This window comes from Gobius niger (genome assembly GCF_951799975.1).
Source record: "Gobius niger genome assembly, chromosome: 7".
NCBI classification, from domain to species: domain Eukaryota; kingdom Metazoa; phylum Chordata; class Actinopteri; order Gobiiformes; family Gobiidae; genus Gobius; species Gobius niger.
Genome location: NC_136858.1, coordinates 34017160 through 34034388, shown reverse-complemented (window position 1 = coordinate 34034388; position 17229 = coordinate 34017160). Strand labels below are relative to the sequence as shown.

General features: G+C 39.7%; 1 protein-coding gene across 1 annotated transcript in view; it reads left to right on the top strand.

The window, feature by feature from the left end:
- Window positions 1-17229, top strand: part of cfap46 (cilia and flagella associated protein 46) — a 79309-nt gene that overhangs the window by 23606 nt on the left and 38474 nt on the right. The window contains exons 19-28 of the mRNA XM_079560002.1: window positions 875-1073; window positions 4282-4431; window positions 7604-7714; window positions 11275-11456; window positions 11602-11733; window positions 11843-12005; window positions 14784-14820; window positions 15192-15324; window positions 15400-15583; window positions 16521-16674. Coding sequence (XP_079416128.1) covers window positions 875-1073; window positions 4282-4431; window positions 7604-7714; window positions 11275-11456; window positions 11602-11733; window positions 11843-12005; window positions 14784-14820; window positions 15192-15324; window positions 15400-15583; window positions 16521-16674 — 1445 coding nt within the window. The remainder of the gene's footprint in view (window positions 1-874; window positions 1074-4281; window positions 4432-7603; window positions 7715-11274; window positions 11457-11601; window positions 11734-11842; window positions 12006-14783; window positions 14821-15191; window positions 15325-15399; window positions 15584-16520; window positions 16675-17229) is intronic.

The window sequence follows — 17229 nt, the reverse complement described above, 5'->3', positions numbered from 1 at the left end:
ACATTTCCGCTTAATTATGTGTCTCCATGGAGCATCCAAAAGCTTTTTTGCCCCCTTTTTTTTTTGCAGTGTATCTGTGGAAGTTGACGAGGCCATTGGCGCAGATTGGCAGCCTTACTTCCTTCAGTTTGCTCTGTTTTTGGACAGCAGTATTGAGCTCACTGACAGTCACTGTAATGATTGTATAATGTATCATATTCGAAAGTGTCTTATTACAAGATTTTATATATATATATTTTCTACAGACTAAATCAAGGACTAAGTAACGAATCAAACAAACACTGTCCCTACAGTCTAACGCAACAATATTATCCTAAAGGCCGCTCTTTACTTTACATCTTCAATAAGTCAACGTTTTTTATTTTTGCTTATTTCCCAAGCCTTAATAGGATGCCATTCAGAAAGTGGCAGAGCGCTTCCTTACTCTGATGACTACACACTTTTCTATGACATTGTGAATGGGTTTCTACCGCCTGCCTGTCATTTGACCAACCTCTGAGGACCACTATGTAAACATATTCTCACCCTCCAGGTGAAACTTGCAAATTACTCCCTATTCAGCGACGGCTATATGTGCGCTACAATAGTAATTTCAGAATCTGTCAAACCTGTTCAGTTGAAGTTTTATGCGGCCTTATTCAGAGGCACTTTCATTGAGCCGAAAGCAGTTTAACCTCTGCTAACGGAGAGGTAAGCAAAGCCCAAAACATCCTCAGGCGATAATTATATGCATTATGTAATCCACTGACTTTCTGAAAACTCACACTTCCTGAAAGAAGCTTGTGAAAAATAAAATAGTTGGCCCTCGTTGCTCAGACACCGCGGCTTATTTTTAGTTTTCGTGTCAGTCTGATGCATTTTTCCTGTGTCTTAGGGATCGTGCCCTGTTTGCGATGCTGTGCAGCGCTGTGGCTCTAGGGCTGATCCTGCCACTGTCTGCTCCTGTCCCGGTGGAGACGCCGCTGCCCCCGGTGGTGGAGAAAGGCAAAGGCAGAGGAGAGCGGGGAGCGGCCAGTGTCAACGGGCCTGCCCTGGATCCCGCCGCACTGCAGGATGCCCGCAAGGCTCTGGAGGTACAGAGGGAGAGGCTCATGAGGGAACATGTGTAAGTGAGAGCAGGGTTAAGTGCGACAGGTCAGAATACTCAGCACTAGAACGGAATCAACATAATTAGATTTGTTAAAGAATGTACCAAGTTGCCCCTGGTTTGACTTTTTTTGTAATGTTTATTAGACATGACACAGGAAGTGGCATACCAAGACACAGAATTTCCATAGCTGTTGCCTTGCACCTATCATAATAATGGGCAATGAGCGAGTTCTATAGAGCTTTTCCTCTGTCTATGTCACTCGTGTTTTAGAAGATAGAAATTGCAACTTTATTTTTAACTTTATTCATTTAGTAAAGATAAAATCTAGAGCATGATGATATTGAACGATTTATTTTTTGTTTTTCCATAATTAAAACAAATACATATAGCCGGTTCATGACCTCATACATAACTTTTAGGCATCCTACAAACCAATGCTTTCCTCCAGTATCATTAAACCCAACAGATTGTCTCTTCCAAACTCTAAATCTAGGTGCTGTGTCTCTGAAAGAATTGTCTGTAAACCTGTCGATCATCAAGTCCCCTGATGATTATTGAGACTGGTCAAAGTAGAGATTGCGAATCCGATTCAGTTCCGATTAGATTCCGATCGGATCTTTTCCAAACATGCTCTGAAATGCATGTGATTCTGATATTGGTCTTTTCTGAAATATTAATGTTTCTGGACATGTCAGAGATGCTCACTGTGAACTAAATCAGTTGAGATATATTTTTCAAAATGGTTTAGCAAAGGCCATTTAAATGGACATCCTCTTTCCCAATCCAATCCAACTTTATTTATAGAGCGCTTTAAAAACAACATAGTCGACCATAGTGCTTAACACAAAACATAATAAAATGACATGAGTAAAGATAAGACAGAGTACAGCAAAAGTCAACATGATGAATGAAGAATGCATTATATTTTTTACCCTTGCCCCTAAATAAAGTACCATCATCCACACTGCACTAAAAGGTCATCGGGAAGTTGAAAAGAGCATGCCGCATTTCTACGTAAGCCTGGCCGGCAAAACTCCACACTTTTCCTATTCTTTAGAAAGACGTGTAGTCTGGGGTCTGTGTGAGTTGCGATAGGCGTGATTGACAGACGGATTAACCTTGGAAACTCCTGGCCTGTCCAACATGGCGGCTTGTCTTGGTAGGAAAACATGAAAAATAACTACCGCAATACAAATTGCATTGAAGACCGCGAAACAGTGCCACCTTCTGCCAAATCAACAGAGACAAACTACTAAACTTTAAAGGGACTATACAGAGTTTAAAAATGTTAAAATTAAGTATTTTCCTCCCCCTACATGTTCCAACAATGTCCTAATGTGTAGAATGAGCCCAGATCACCACAACTGCCTCTAAAATCCTGCGCTGTCACTCAAAAAGGTGTTAATTCGGGTCCGAAGTGCCGTCATGCACAAGTTTAATATAGAAGCTGCAGTTACATGTATGACCTGAGGTGGCAGTAGTGTGTATAAACTGGCTAACTTGCCTCTAGCCCCTTTAAATTACAGGTGAGAGAGCAGTTATAAAGTTAGTTCGACGTAATAGAGAAGTGGAGAAGGTCATTTGGCCAGGCTACTTTCCTACAATATTGCATTACGAATACGAAATGTTGACATGCAGTTACATCCCTCCCACTGTTAGAAGCTTATATATTTTTTAATTATCATTATTTAAGTTTTCATCCATTAACTTGAAGCGTGTGTGCTCCGTGTAACCCACCTGTCAGCAGCATTTCGAGTTTGGCTTAGATTGAGTTCAAAATGCCATCTGTTCCTATAGTGTGTTGAAGAAAAACTGCAGTTTAGGACTTATAGCGCGATTTAAAGCATACAGCGTGGTAGAAATAGATACCGTGGACAGTATTTTGACAGTAATTGGCAGTGGTAGTGGGTGGACAGATTGGCGAGAAAGAGGGGAAGACCTGGAGGAATGAGTTGGGAATTGAATCGCTACATTCTGGGTTGAGGTCATGTAAAAGTGTGTGCTGCTGTTACTGTAAGCCGAAAACGATACAACGTTCGAGGTAATGGGCTTTTAACGTGGCCCGCGTATATAAAGTAAAAGCCTGGCAAACTGTGAACCATCAGTGTAAAATATTGTGATTACACTGATGTACCCGCTTGGAATGAACCTCAGTGTGACAGAAACTTGAGCATTCTCAAACATGCTGTTGTCCATTGCTCAGAATAGTGGACTAAATAGTTGCAAAAACTATGTTCTAAGATTGTGTTATGTCAGGAAAGACATGCATTTCATTATTTTCTCTTTGATAATATTAGGTGCATGTTGACGTGTCTTTTTTTTTTTGTTATTTTGACAATGGCACATAACTATCATAAAAAAAAAGCGTCTTTGTAGCATTGGAGTTGCCACATTTGTCACTTCCCTCTCCCTGCTCCAGTCACCAATTAAATTTTCCTTTCCTTCTTCTCTCCCATTCAAAGGATTTCCGTGAATATCAGCTGTTACTCTGGATAAAAGTCCTTTCATCATTGAATTATTCACTCAAATTTCATCGCATGTGTTTCTCTTTTGGAAGGAAATCGTCCGCTCTGATGCATTTTTCATAAGAGCGGGCAGCATTGCCAGTCGGGGTCAGATGCATGGTCGGTCTTGAACAAAGTCACCCCGGATGTTCTCGGCGCTGTCTGGATGTGTTGAGTGGAGAGTTGACAGGCTGCAACTCGGGCCCAGGGCTAAGAATGTCCACTCATAGTCTTACAAATACTTACAGTGGGAAGGGAGTGTTCATCCCCTCTCTATTCATTCTTACATGATAGTAAAGACAGAAAATGTTCAGCGTAGCTTATCTGCCTATGTGGCTGTGCCTTCCTGTATCATGGGAAATGATTGTTGTATAAGTTCTGAATGTGCAGACTTTTTGCCAATAGAAAAGTATGTATGCAATTTTAGTCTGCTACATAATATCATAGGAATAATGAAAAGAAGTGGAGTTTGTGAACTACTGAGTCACTGTTTGCTCACTTAGTGGATACTGGTGGCACTGGCTACATCCAAAATCTTACCATTTCTACGCCAAACAACAAAAAGTGGAAGGAGGTTAAAAGTTTTCACTGCACAAATTGCCGAGGCAAACTCTGGCAAAGTGAAACTGTTTCATGTGCGATTCCAATAAAAGAGACACTGATTCACACATATTTTTCTATTTCCAGCTGTGTGACTTGGCTCTACAGCTGACGAGCAGCAGTGTCCCAGGAGAAACTGTTCCCATCGCAGTGAGGAGTCATTTGGTGTCCACATGGGTCCAGGCCAAGAGAGTGTTGCAGCAGCAGATCGGCTCAGTCGCAGGCCTGGGAGTGGAGGTACTGCTCTCTCACACTGACGGCATTATAAACACTGTACTTCAATATATGACTTCATGGGCTTTAAGGCAGGTCAGAGCATCTGCCTAATACTGTTTTAGCTTTTTGACAATTCAGTTCAGTTTTATTCTGGTAGCTGTGAATGCTTTATTGATCCTGACTTACAGCAACAACTCCAGACAAAGCTGCCACACTGACATAGTTGTGCGTGCTTCTATTGTATGTGATACTCTGCAGTTATAGGTACTGGAGATTTACTGTCACAAGTAGAAAATATGGAGCACTATGTAACTCAGTTTTTCAATGAAATTCCAGCAGTGACTACCGAGCTGAAGTGCAATTCATCATCTCACCGTGTTGCTTGACATATTCAGACAATTTGTTTTTTGTTTTGATCACTTCTGGAAATCCTCATTAATTAGAAATTGAATTAGGATCACATTAAAGAAAATGACATGCAGATGTCTTTTGTAATCGGCAGAAATCACAGTTTAGTGAGGCCATCAACGTCACATTTCTTGGTTATCTTGAGTTGGACCTTTAATTAAAAGGATTTTTCTCTTGTTCCGTTCACTGATTTTAGAATCGCAAACGACTTCTTCAGTTTATTTTGGATGTTCATGTTTTAAATGAATTCATTCAACTTAATGAATATGTTAATGTGGCACTTTGGTGATGCCTGCCTGGCATTTTATTTATTCAGCAGCAGTGAGTAATTACTGGTGCTTTTTTTTTCTTCCTCCAGACATCATAGTAGTGCTGTTTGGAGTTGATTTGTCACACTACTACCCTTCATTGACAGTTGGGGAAACTTTTAATTGGGAAATATGTCACATTTAAGTGAGCACTGACACATTACTGTGGCACATTGTCATGATTATATTAATTTAAAATATTCTCAACCTACATTTGCGTTTCATATGTTTACTTACACTCTATTTGCTTGAAATAAAATGAATGTAATGAACTTCCTGCTAATAATACAAGCACGAGTAGTAGTAGAGGCAAAGGGAATGTTTTAGTGGGCTACTGCAAGTTAATGCTGTAGTCGGACTACTGCACCTCCACTCACCAGTCCGTAAAAGTGATCAAGTTTGCGGATGACACCACCCTCATCGGGCTCTTCTCGGACGGTGATGAGTCCACCTACAGGAGAAAGGTGGACCGGCTGGCGTCCTGGTGCAGACAGTGGAGATGATCGTGGACTTCAAGAAGACACAACCCCACCGTTCCCCATCACCCTGACAGACTCTCCTGCTCCCATCTCCATTGTGGACTCCTTCTGTTTCCTGGGCACCACCATCACCCAGGACCTCAAATGGGAGCCAACCATCAGCTCCCTCATAAAGAAAGCCCAGCAGAGGATGTTCTTCCTGAGAAAACTTAAGCTGCCGACCAAGATGCTGGTGCAGTTCTACACGGCCATCATCGAGTCCATCCTCACCTCCTCCATCACCGTGTGGCACCCCGGCGCCACAGACCGCAGCGCATTGTGCATGCTGCATTGTGCATGCTGCTGAGAAGGAGCTCCCATCTCTCCAAGTCCTGTTCACCTCCAGGACCCGGAGGCGTGTGGGTCGGATCACAGCTGACCCTTCTCACCCCGGACAAGACTATTCACCTCCCTCTCCCCTCAGGCAGGAGGCTACCGTCTATCCTGACCCATAAATCCCGCCACTTGAACTGTCTTTTCCCCTCCGCCGTCAGACTCATGAACAAAAAACAAGCCTGTATAGCTTAGTTACAGACTCATAGATGTAATCTGCACATCACTTTATATCACTTTATACGCCTACACATCTGTAAATACAATCCCGCTGTTGTTCAATGTCAAATTGTTGTTGACTTACCATATGTCACTTTTCATTTTTATTTAATATTCTTAATGCATGCCCCATAGCCTTATAGTTTTTTTTAATCTAGTAAAGTCCTAGTAAAACCTATTCTGATTCTGATTCTGATTCTGATTCTGATTCTGATTCTGATTCTGATTCTGATTCTGATTCTGATTCTGATAGTTGTATCCACCAAGAGTCCATTGCTCTGTCCAGACACATTGCACAAATTACTTCTTAGGTCAGTGTGTATCATTTTTATCGATTTTACATTTTCTGTAACTGACTTCAGAGGTTCACTTCCCCTCAATTCACTCACTGTTCTAGTTACAATGCAGGATAAACAACTCATCATGTGTTAGTGTTCTCTCCCATAATGACCACTGTGGTTTTAAATGCGGTCCAGTCCTCCTTTGTGACATGTGCTCTGAACCACAGCCGCATCACACGGCTCTCACATCATGCCTTGGAAATATCACAGGAGCAGTTTATCTCTAATTGCAATCAATAAATCATTCATCAAGTCATTCTCCACACTTTGCCGAGACATGAATTAACAACAAGGCCCTCTCCACGGCATTGGTGGAAAGTATCATGATCACACTGCACAGCCATGGATAATTCATAATAATGCATTTGGCAAGTACCATGTTATCTATCATTGAAGTTAGGGCAGTCGATTCACTCGATGTCGGGATTGTTGTGGTAAATAGAAGTGCCTATTTCTCTGCCTTTCCCTCTGTGTGCTGCAAACCTGGCGTAGCCTTTATTTTGTCTGGTTAGGGCTTGTTATGGCTCGGATTAGTCCCGGCTAAGACTTGGTTTTGTGAATTGCATTGTTTTCATATTCCAGTTTCTTCCCTTGGTCTCCTTTTCTTCCTTTAATGTATAAATAGAATTGTTAATGAACCTAGGACCTTCAAAACACACGACTTCATCACTCAGTCATTCCCTCTTTTCATGTTTGCTGAGGTTGATATTCAGTAACAGAAAATAATTCCCAAAGATATAAGTCATAAAGGTTTTCAAAAGGGATTAATTTACTCTCTGTAGTCTGCGATGTTAAAATACGTATGTACCCACAGCTGTCCTAAAGTGGATGGACTCCCTCACCTACGTATGTACCACATTCTTGCACTGGAACGTTGGCAGAAGTGTCTTTCCCAAGGATACCAATGTTCTAACCACCGATTATACTCATCGATTTCTTTCATACAGTATTATTCCTCCTTTTTAGTATGTACTCTGTTGTATTGTGTCTCTCTGTAAGCTTCCTCTGTGCGTCAAAGCCAACATGAGCAAAAATAAAGGTATCTAAACTTAACTCTCCTTTCCAGAGCGAGAATGCGGAGGTGTGGGCCATGACGCGAGTGCTGGTGGGACTGCAGATGTTTGAGTGCAATAGGAGGCCCGGACAGATGGACTTCTCCCTCCCTGCTGTCTCCGCAGTATGTACTCTGTTGTATTGCACTGTGTTGTTATTGGTTTGCGGTCCTGCTGTGGCTGAGGTGCAGATGGTAAAGGCAGATGCCGCAGTGACCGGAGGGACCCTGAAAGCATGTCTGAATCACAACGCGTTCCAGTATCATCAAAATGCAACAACTACCACTGTCTTAGCTGCCGTCTGTGCAGCCCCCCCCCCCCAGTGACTTCAGGAAGCCAAATTAATATGAAAATACAGAGGAAACACCTGGATAAGGTGTTGTGCATTTCACCCTGGAGACTTTGTGTATTCAGAAATCACCTTTTTAAAAGCCTTTGTTGCTATTCTTTAGCTTTAGTTACCCACCATGATATCAAACTTCATACTAAAATCTAGTGTTGCTTTGATGCTTGTTTATTCTTTATTCTTTCATATCCTATTAGCACAGAGAAGACATACAAAAGTCTTCCTAGGTATTCTACACAAAACATATGTTATAGGCACAGTAGCACAGCAGTTAGCGCTTCTGCTTGACAGCTAGAAGGTCCTGGGTTTGATTCCCACCAGGAAGGGGCCTTTCTGTGTGAAGTTTGCATGTTCTCCCCGTGCCTGCGTAGGTTTCCTCCGGGTACTCCGGTTCCCCCTACCACTAAAAAAACATGTACAATAGGTGAATCCTCCAGCCATTCTGACCATCAGCCTGGCTCCACATCATGGAGATGGGTCCCCGGGCGCGGCACTGCAGTCGCCCACTGCTCCTTACGGGTTGCCCCAGTGGCATCGAAGGCTGGGTCAAATGCAGAGGACAAGTTTCCCTACGGGGACAATAAAATATACAAAACAAACAATATTACGTACATCTGTCAAAGTAACCTGGCTAACTGTCAGTGAAGTTGCAGTATCCCTGGGGAATCCAATTGATTTCATTGATGCTATTCTATTACAAAATAAAATACATATATCATTTTAATAAGTTATCATCTTCTAAAATCAGCCTCTAAAAACATTTATTTATTTATTTATTTTAAGTTTATTTGAATAGGGACAAGTATGTCACATAAACTCATGTTACATACTACAACATTTTAGCCAAAGCTAATGTCCGTCCCCAGTTGGGCCTTTACAAAAAAATTAAACAATACATAGTTAAAAACACGTATAATAATACAGCACAACACTATATAAACACAGCAGAGCAGACGGTCAGTGGTCACATTTCTGACCTCTGATTAAAAAGTCTTTAAACATTAAAGTTCCCTATTATTCAAAGCACTATATAAAGGCCAAGTTTATTTATAAGCTATTTCAAACCTAGGGGCAACCCATCACTAAACTACGGTCTCTACACCCAAAGTCCAAATAATACTGTAAGTACTGAAGTATGTTTAAATCTCCTTCAATCTTCACAATAACAAAGCTATCTTGAATTGTTTGGCAAATACATTTTTGAACCCTCTGTCGCATCCTACATATGAACATGAGTAATACTTTATAAACCCCTGTTTTTTCCCCCCATTCATTGTGCAGGGTTAGCTTTCTTTCTTTTGTTACACGATGTTTTCGCTCTCTCCCCACTCTCTCCACACACAATGAAGCTTCTATTTTAGCGAGTCTTATTGAAGCATTTTTAGCTGCAACTATAGACGGCAACAACAACAAAAATCGCACCAGTTTTGCTGACAACACACAGCTCTGTTAGCATATATCCCCAGGACCATTTAATCCTATATAACAAGAGCACTGCATTGAACAGGATGCTGCCAGGAACATCTCGAAAAGAGCAAAAAAAAAACAAAGACCAAACTTAAGTACTTGTTTTGAGGCCAAGGAAGACGGATTAGAAGTTGGTGCTTTCATCATTCATGTTACAAAACACCAGGGCTGTCAGAGATTGTGGATGGTGTGTACATAGTCAGAGACATGGCCAAGTTTCTGAAGCCTCATTAAAAGAAAAGACATAAAGGCAGCGGGCTATAGCATGATGTAGAATGTATATCTTACAGAGGGAACAAGGAAACTCTCATCTTAAAGGACCAGTTCTACTTGAACTGTAATGAAGGAGGTTTCATAATGCTGTCACAATCGCATGCTTTTAAATAATTCGTTGAAATTAAGAATTAGTCCTTCATTTTTCAACCCTATGATCCACAGACTGTATTAACCTCTTACCACCCGCCTGAACCAAATGCATTCTGTCCTCTTTGGCCATTATATAGGTCTGTGTAACGCCCCATTTGAAAGCTAAGACCCGCAAAACTGATCTTTTTCCTTGTTGCTGTGTTGTGTCACCTTTTTTATGTTTTATTTATTTATTTTGGTCACATTTTTGTTGAAATTGTCACATTTTTGTCACATTTTTATCACATTTTTGTTGAATTTTTGTCATTTTTTGTTTAATTTTTGTCACATTTTTGTTGAATTTTTGTCCCTTTTTTTTTTTTGAATTTTTGTCACATTTTTGTAGATTTTTTGTCACATTTTTGTAGAATTTTTGTCACATTTTTGTTGAATTTTTGTCACTTTTTGGTTTAATTTTTGTCACATTTTTGTTGAGCTTTTGTCACATTTTTGTTGCGTTTACATCCTTGTTTTCTTCTTATTTTTTGTGGCTGTTTTGGTGCTTTTTTCCCAAGAAGCTTTTTGATTAGGTTAAAGCCAAACTGGAGAAAATGGGATCCGTTCAGGTGGGAGTTAAGAGGTTAATAATAACATATGAATATGTAATCTAAAGAAAACATAAGCAGCCAAAGAAAAGGAGTGAGTCCATACACAAAATGTCTCTCCTTTGATTTAGATTCAGTGTTTTGGAAGTTCAAATATACCTTTGCCTCACCAGAAAAATAAAAAAGGTCACACGCTCTAATACTTTCATTGGACCGCCTTTGTCTTTGATTACAATACACATTCGCTGTGGCATTGCTTCAATAAGATAAAAAGATCCAGTGTTGAATTCATTCTTCACCAAGATCTTGTATCGATGATGGGAGAGTCTGACCACTGCCCGAAGCCTTCTCCAGCACATCCCAAAGATTCTCAGTGGGGTTGATTCTGGGCTTTGTGGTGGTGATTTGGTCAGGCAGTGTATAAAACAGATGCATGTGTAGTTTTCTTATTGTAATGTGATCAAATTCAAAATCTAGGTGTAAATTTGATCTTGTAACTTGTAACGTAAGTGTTAGACATGATTGAAAATTAAAAACAGCAGATTACCTCACTTCCAACCAAGGATTTTTTCCCCCTTATATTCTATAATATTTGTTGTATATTGTGTTCTTCTGTGTCTGTTTATGCCTTGGGACTGGGCTTTAATGCCTCTCATATCTCTCACCCTGCTTCCCCTCTATTCTCTGTCTAATATATTCCCTAATACACCCTCTCTCTTTGTTGCTCCTTTCGATCCCATTTTTGCATGTTTTCACTCTGATTGCCTCATCTCTCGCCTTTCGCTTCTCATTCCCCACACTCTGCTCTCTCTACTCTCTCTCTCTCTCTCTCCATCCTCTCTCTTACCTGTCCACCCTTGCACACATATACGCTCTCACTACTTCGCCCTTCTCTTTCTTCCCTCTCTCTCTCTCTGTCCAGTTGGTCGGCATGGCCTCAGACTGCAGCTGGACCGATGCTGTGGTGGAGCTGCAGGTGTGGAGCCAGCTGTCGTCCTATTGCCACGACGCCGGCGACCACCGCCTGGTCCTGACCTGCACAGAGAGAGCCCTGAATCTCAAACACTCTGCCGCAAAAAGCCTCAGTAGCGCCCCCTATGTGTTGTAAGTGTTTTATAGCTTATGTAAAAGTTGCTATTCCTTTTTAATGACTCAATGTAACCTACTGACCGAAGAATCATTATCCTGTGCAGTAAATGCTTGTTTAAGTAAATAATTTGTTCAGTACAGTTGTTATTGTTGTCTATAGATACAGTGACTCTGCTGTGAATGAGATGCTGAGCTCCGTGGCCTGTTTAAGAGGTCTGAGTTTGGCCCATGAGTCATATGGAGATCTGAGCAAATACAGAGAGGCTATGCACCTGCTGCTTTCCAGCCTCAGGTACCGTCTACAGCGCATTTATTCTTTATTAACTACCGTTTGAGGCTGCAACCTGTGTTTTAAACTGACTTGCCTCCTATTTGATATTCATCATCTGTCTCCAACCCAGATATGCAGATAAGGCTGGGAGTCGGTGTCAGTGCGTCGCTGCTGCCACACATTACTGGAACACTTGTCTGTCTCTGACTCAGACCCCTGAGGAGAGGGCACAGCTCCAGGACGCCCTGGAGAGCATCCTCAACGCTCTGCTTCATTCACACAGCAAAGCCACAGTATGGAGCTAATGTGTTATTTCAGTCTGTTATTTTTTATTTAATTCCTTTTGTCATTCTCAAACTGTGAAACGCGGGATCTCAACAGATTTTGTTTTTGTTTAATTATTATTTTTTTTGTCTCCTTTGGGTTATTACTTTAAAACTACTTTAGTCACACAGTCCTGCTTTAGACCTGGCTAACTGACGTCCGGACCTGATAAAGCCATGTTATAGGCCTGATGGTACAGATGTGTTTTTAGTTTGCATTTGGTGTCAGTTATGTTACTGCTCTACTGTAGATATGATATGATATACAAATATGTAGCTTTGATGTATGCAGGATTGTGCAATGATTCCCCGGCAAAATGTAGCCTTTCCCCAGTGCTTTTTGCTCCTGTGGCTAAAACTCAGAGACCACACCCGCTAAATTATGAGGTAAACATGGATGTGTAATGTGTATCAGTTCTCCAACATTGGGGCTCAATCTGATTCACTGTTAACCTCTTACCACCCGCTTAAACCAAATGCATTCTGTCCTCTTAGGTTATTGTATAGGCCTGTGTAGCACCTCATTTGAAAGCTAAGACCCACAAAACTGATCTTTTTCCTCGCGTTGTTGCTGTGTTGTGTCACCTTTTTTAATGGTCACATTTTTGTTGAGTTTTTGTCACATTTTTGTTGAATTTTTGTCACATTTTTGTTGAATTTTTGATGAATTTTTGTCACATTTTTGTTGAATTTTTGTTGAATTTTTGTCACTTTTTGGTTTAATTTTTGGTTAAATTTTTGGTTTAATTTTTGGTTTAATTTTTGGTTTAATTTTTGGTTTAATTTTTGTCACATTTTTGTCACATTTTTGTCACATTTTTGTCACATTTTTGTCACATTTTTGTCACTTTTTGGTTTAATTTTTGTCACATTTTTGTTGAATTTTTGTCACATTTTTGTTGAATTTTTGTCACATTTTTGTTGAGTTTTTGTCACATTTTTGTTGAATTTTTGTCACATTTTTGTTGAATTTTTGATGAATTTTTGTTGAATTTTTGTCACTTTTTGGTTTAATTTTTGTCACATTTTTGTTGAATTTTTGTTGAATTTTTGTTGAATTTTTGTCACTTTTTGGTTTAATTTTTGTCACATTTTTGTTGAATTTTTGTCACATTTTTGATGAATTTTTGTCACTTTTTGGTTTAATTTTTGTCACATTTTTGTTGAATTTTTGTCACATTTTTGTTGAATTTTTGTCACATTTTTGTTGAGTTTTTGTCACATTTTTGTTGAATTTTTGTCACATTTTTGTTGAATTTTTGATGAATTTTTGTAGAATTTTTGTCACTTTTTGGTTTAATTTTTGTCACATTTTTGTTGACTTTTTGTCACTTTTTGGTTTAATTTTTGTCACATTTTTGTTGAATTTTTGTCACATTTTTGTTGAATTTTTGTCACATTTTTGTTGAATTTTTGTCACTTTTTGGTTTAATTTTTGTCACATTTTTGTTGAATTTTTGTCACATTTTTGTTGAATTTTTGTCACATTTTTGTTGAGTTTTTGTCACATTTTTCTTGAATTTTTGTCACATTTTTGTTGAATTTTTGTCACATTTTTGTTGAATTTTTGTCACTTTTTGGTTTAATTTTTGTCACATTTTTGTTGAATTTTTGTCACATTTTTGTTGAATTTTTGTCACATTTTTGTTGAATTTTTGTCACATTTTTCAATTCAGTCAATATGTTCTCTTGAAACTGAAAAATATTTCATCTATCTGAGGTATCATGAACGCAATACCACAGAAGATTTATTTAAGTACACAGGAAAAGACAATGTACTTCTAATTTGCAGTAATCTGATTGAAGTTTGTACTCTGACGAATTTCATCCCTTGATTTATTTTTCCAATATATCACGCTGAAACGCCAGACCCCCTGCCTCTGTTAACGACACGTCTGTGCAGCGTCCAAGTTAATTTATCATAATAGTCAGCTCTTAATAGGACCATCCGTGCTCCAGCCCCGGCTCTGGAACAACAACAGCGCGTCACTCGCTTCTCCTCTGCTGCTTTGAAGCACCCTCCCTGTGATGTGTGCTAAAGCTTATGTAAACCTTGTTAGCAGTAGAAGGTGGTCTCCAGACGGCATCAAGTACAAAGCCTCACCGTTGTCCCTTTTTGCTTTTGGGAAGGAGCCGGTCCCTTTCCAATTACAGCGAGGGCCACCGCCGCTCTTATCATCGCCGTTAAACTTGTCGTCCCAAAATCTTTAGTGTTTACCTCCGCACTTCGCTGACAAGACGAGCGTTCCTCAGAAGATGCAGAGAAAACAATGTATTTATTATTCTTTCTTATCTCGTGCTTTACTGTTGGAGTCCGTGCAAGGAAAAAACGCAATTTCTCTGCCTTATTTTTAATTAATGATGAGAAGGCTTCGAGCTGTGGTGGAGTTGTTGGCAAGGCATCTCCAGAGACGGGCCTATGGACAGCTCAGCAGCCAGTGGGATAAACAGTGCCACAAGTGTGAAGTAACTCACTTAAAATCTATAATTAATGCGAGTTTATCGGAGAATTTACTAAGTTCTTGTGCGGTCTGCTCACAAACTCCACGCCGCTCTCCCGCTGCGCTCTCAGGCATGTCTCCTGTCTCTGCGGGCCTGATGTAATTTCTGCGCTGGGTTAGTTTTTTTCCGCAGGCGTTAAACAGTTGTATCTTTTTAATTTCATTATATCTAACCATTTGAACGATTGCTTGCAGCCCTTGCCATGATCGTTACAATGAATCTAATTTTATGTACTTTCCATTTCAGAAACCGGCATCAACAACTAGCAAACAGGAAACTCCGAGTGAGTACAGTCAAGAACTCATCTTAACAACTGTTTCCTGACAAATAAATTCCTGGATACTTTCTTAAAGGGGTTCATATTACACTAAACTGCTTTTGTTTTTGCCAATGATATAAGGTTGTTCTCTCATAAAAGCGATGTCTGCAAAGTCAATCTCTCTCCCCTTCCTCTTCCATATAGGGCTATAAGTTCACACACTTCCACCAGACTTTTTGATTATTTCAGTGCTACAAATGAAAAGAAAAATGTATTTCAAATGACCATCAGCGCTTTTTTTTGGTGCTTTTTGGCTCTCTTATCTGTTTTCCAATGCACATCTGATGACCATGCAACAAAATTAAATGGAGCTCCTTTTATCCACGCTGCTGCAGGTGATGACGTGCCACTGCGAGCCGCCATTTACCATTTGCTTCTTCAGATCCACATCGATAAATCAGATTTGAAAAATGCGAAGCAGCTTCTGGACAAGGCTCTGATGGAAATGCCTCGTGGTAAACACAAGATGTGAGTGAACTCAAAGAAGAAATATGTGTGGAAAGTTGCCAGGGTCTTATCCTATGCTGTGTTGTTTTTCTTTAGATCGCTACTGAAGTCTTTAGTTTGTGTCAAAGCACGGCTTGGAGAGAGCGTGGTGATGGAGATGCAGAAGCTGGAGGGAGAGGGAGAATTGTGCTGTTCCGCTATGTGGCATCGGGTGGCGCTGTGCTCTGGAAACTTGACAAAGAAACTGGCCTTCTACCAGAAAGCCATCGACTCTCTCACTGTAATGTCTTTTACTTAATCTTCCTTTGAAATTTTGCAAGCTTTTAATACACTCTATTACAGAGTCTATTACAGACTAAGTCATGTCTTGTTGACCAGACAGCTATTCTGTACATAGACTCATGAGTAGTAGATCTTCAGCTCCACCATGTGGAATTTGGATGGTATTACAGATATAGATACAGTGAGGCTAAAACTTTTTTTTTTTTTTATGTAAATGGTACTATTTAATACATTCATGACAAAAGAAAAGGCACAATTGTAATGTATTTAAAGGATCAACAAGCAATAAGGTACATTTGATAGTAAGTAGTAATAAGTATAATCGGCGACTAATTAACAAATTCCAGGTTTCAGTAGTCTCTGTGTTTTAAGAATAGTTAGCCATGTCTTGCTGAAATTAATCTTAATATATTAAACAGTGAGTGGCAGAATACAAGCAGCAGTTGGATAATTACTTACATGTTAAAAACTCTACTCATGATGTAAATACTTCACTGGAGGAAACTTCTGTGTTTATAACTGTAAATGTTTCAGCCTCGGTGCTAAAGGCTAGAATTAATTTCATCCTAACACATTTTTAATGAAACACACTCGGCTTTTTTTCTTGTTTTCATTTTTAATTTAAGTTAAACTGTGGACAGGAATATTAAACAACACTGGCCAACAGGAAGTTAGTAAGAAACATCCCATGCCCAGAGTTATTCATAATTTCAGACCACTGAAAATATAATACTTGCAAAGGCACATTTCTGTCGCCCTGGATTTAATTATACTGTGTAAAACTACTGTATCACTGCCTTTGAGGTGAATAGTAATATGGTTCCCTCTAGTGGTCAAAAGAAAGTTACTGTATAAAATAAGAAATGTCCTTAAGCTTTCTTATATGTGTTTGTAATTTTTCTTCACACTGTGTTTTTGTGGTCATTTGTAAACAGAGCGCAGAGTCGCAGTGGCAGAAGGTCAGTCTGCTCCTGGAGTTCTCCGAGTGGATGTACTTCAACAACTTTCCCAAAACGGATGCCCTTGAGATGGTGCAGTGGGCCTTAGACTTACTCCTGCAGCCTCACCCTGCGCAAACTCTACAGCCAGGTCAGAGTTTCTCCAGTATTTACAGTTATCGTCAACATAACCACAAAATAGTTTCATCATAATAGATCATCATACTTTGTAAAGTATGTGGCCAGCTTCACATCATCAAACTGTCAACAAAAATCAAGGGTTACATGGAATATAAAGAAAGAAAAATAGCAGAGATCAGGTGCAAGATTAGTCACTTGATTGTGTTGCAGCTGTAGCTTTCTTTTTTTGTTTGTTTGTTTGTTTGTTTTACATTGGTCTTTTGTGGCTACAGTTTATTTTTTGCATATTCTCTATTTTTTTTTAATGTGAAATTGACCTTCAAATATTTTGTTTCTTTCCTATACGGATTGCGGTTATTCTTGGGTCCCATTGGATGGGAAATTACATAATGATATAATGCTCTGGGAATTCCTGCTGAGAAAAGCACAGTGCCCCGCTGTGCAGCCATTAAATATTCCCAAAGAGCTGAAATTATTTCATTTGAAGATTAATTACACAAATCAGTGCTCTGGCAATGCTGCCTTTATAATCTGGCAATATACACATGGCGGGTCATGGGAAAAA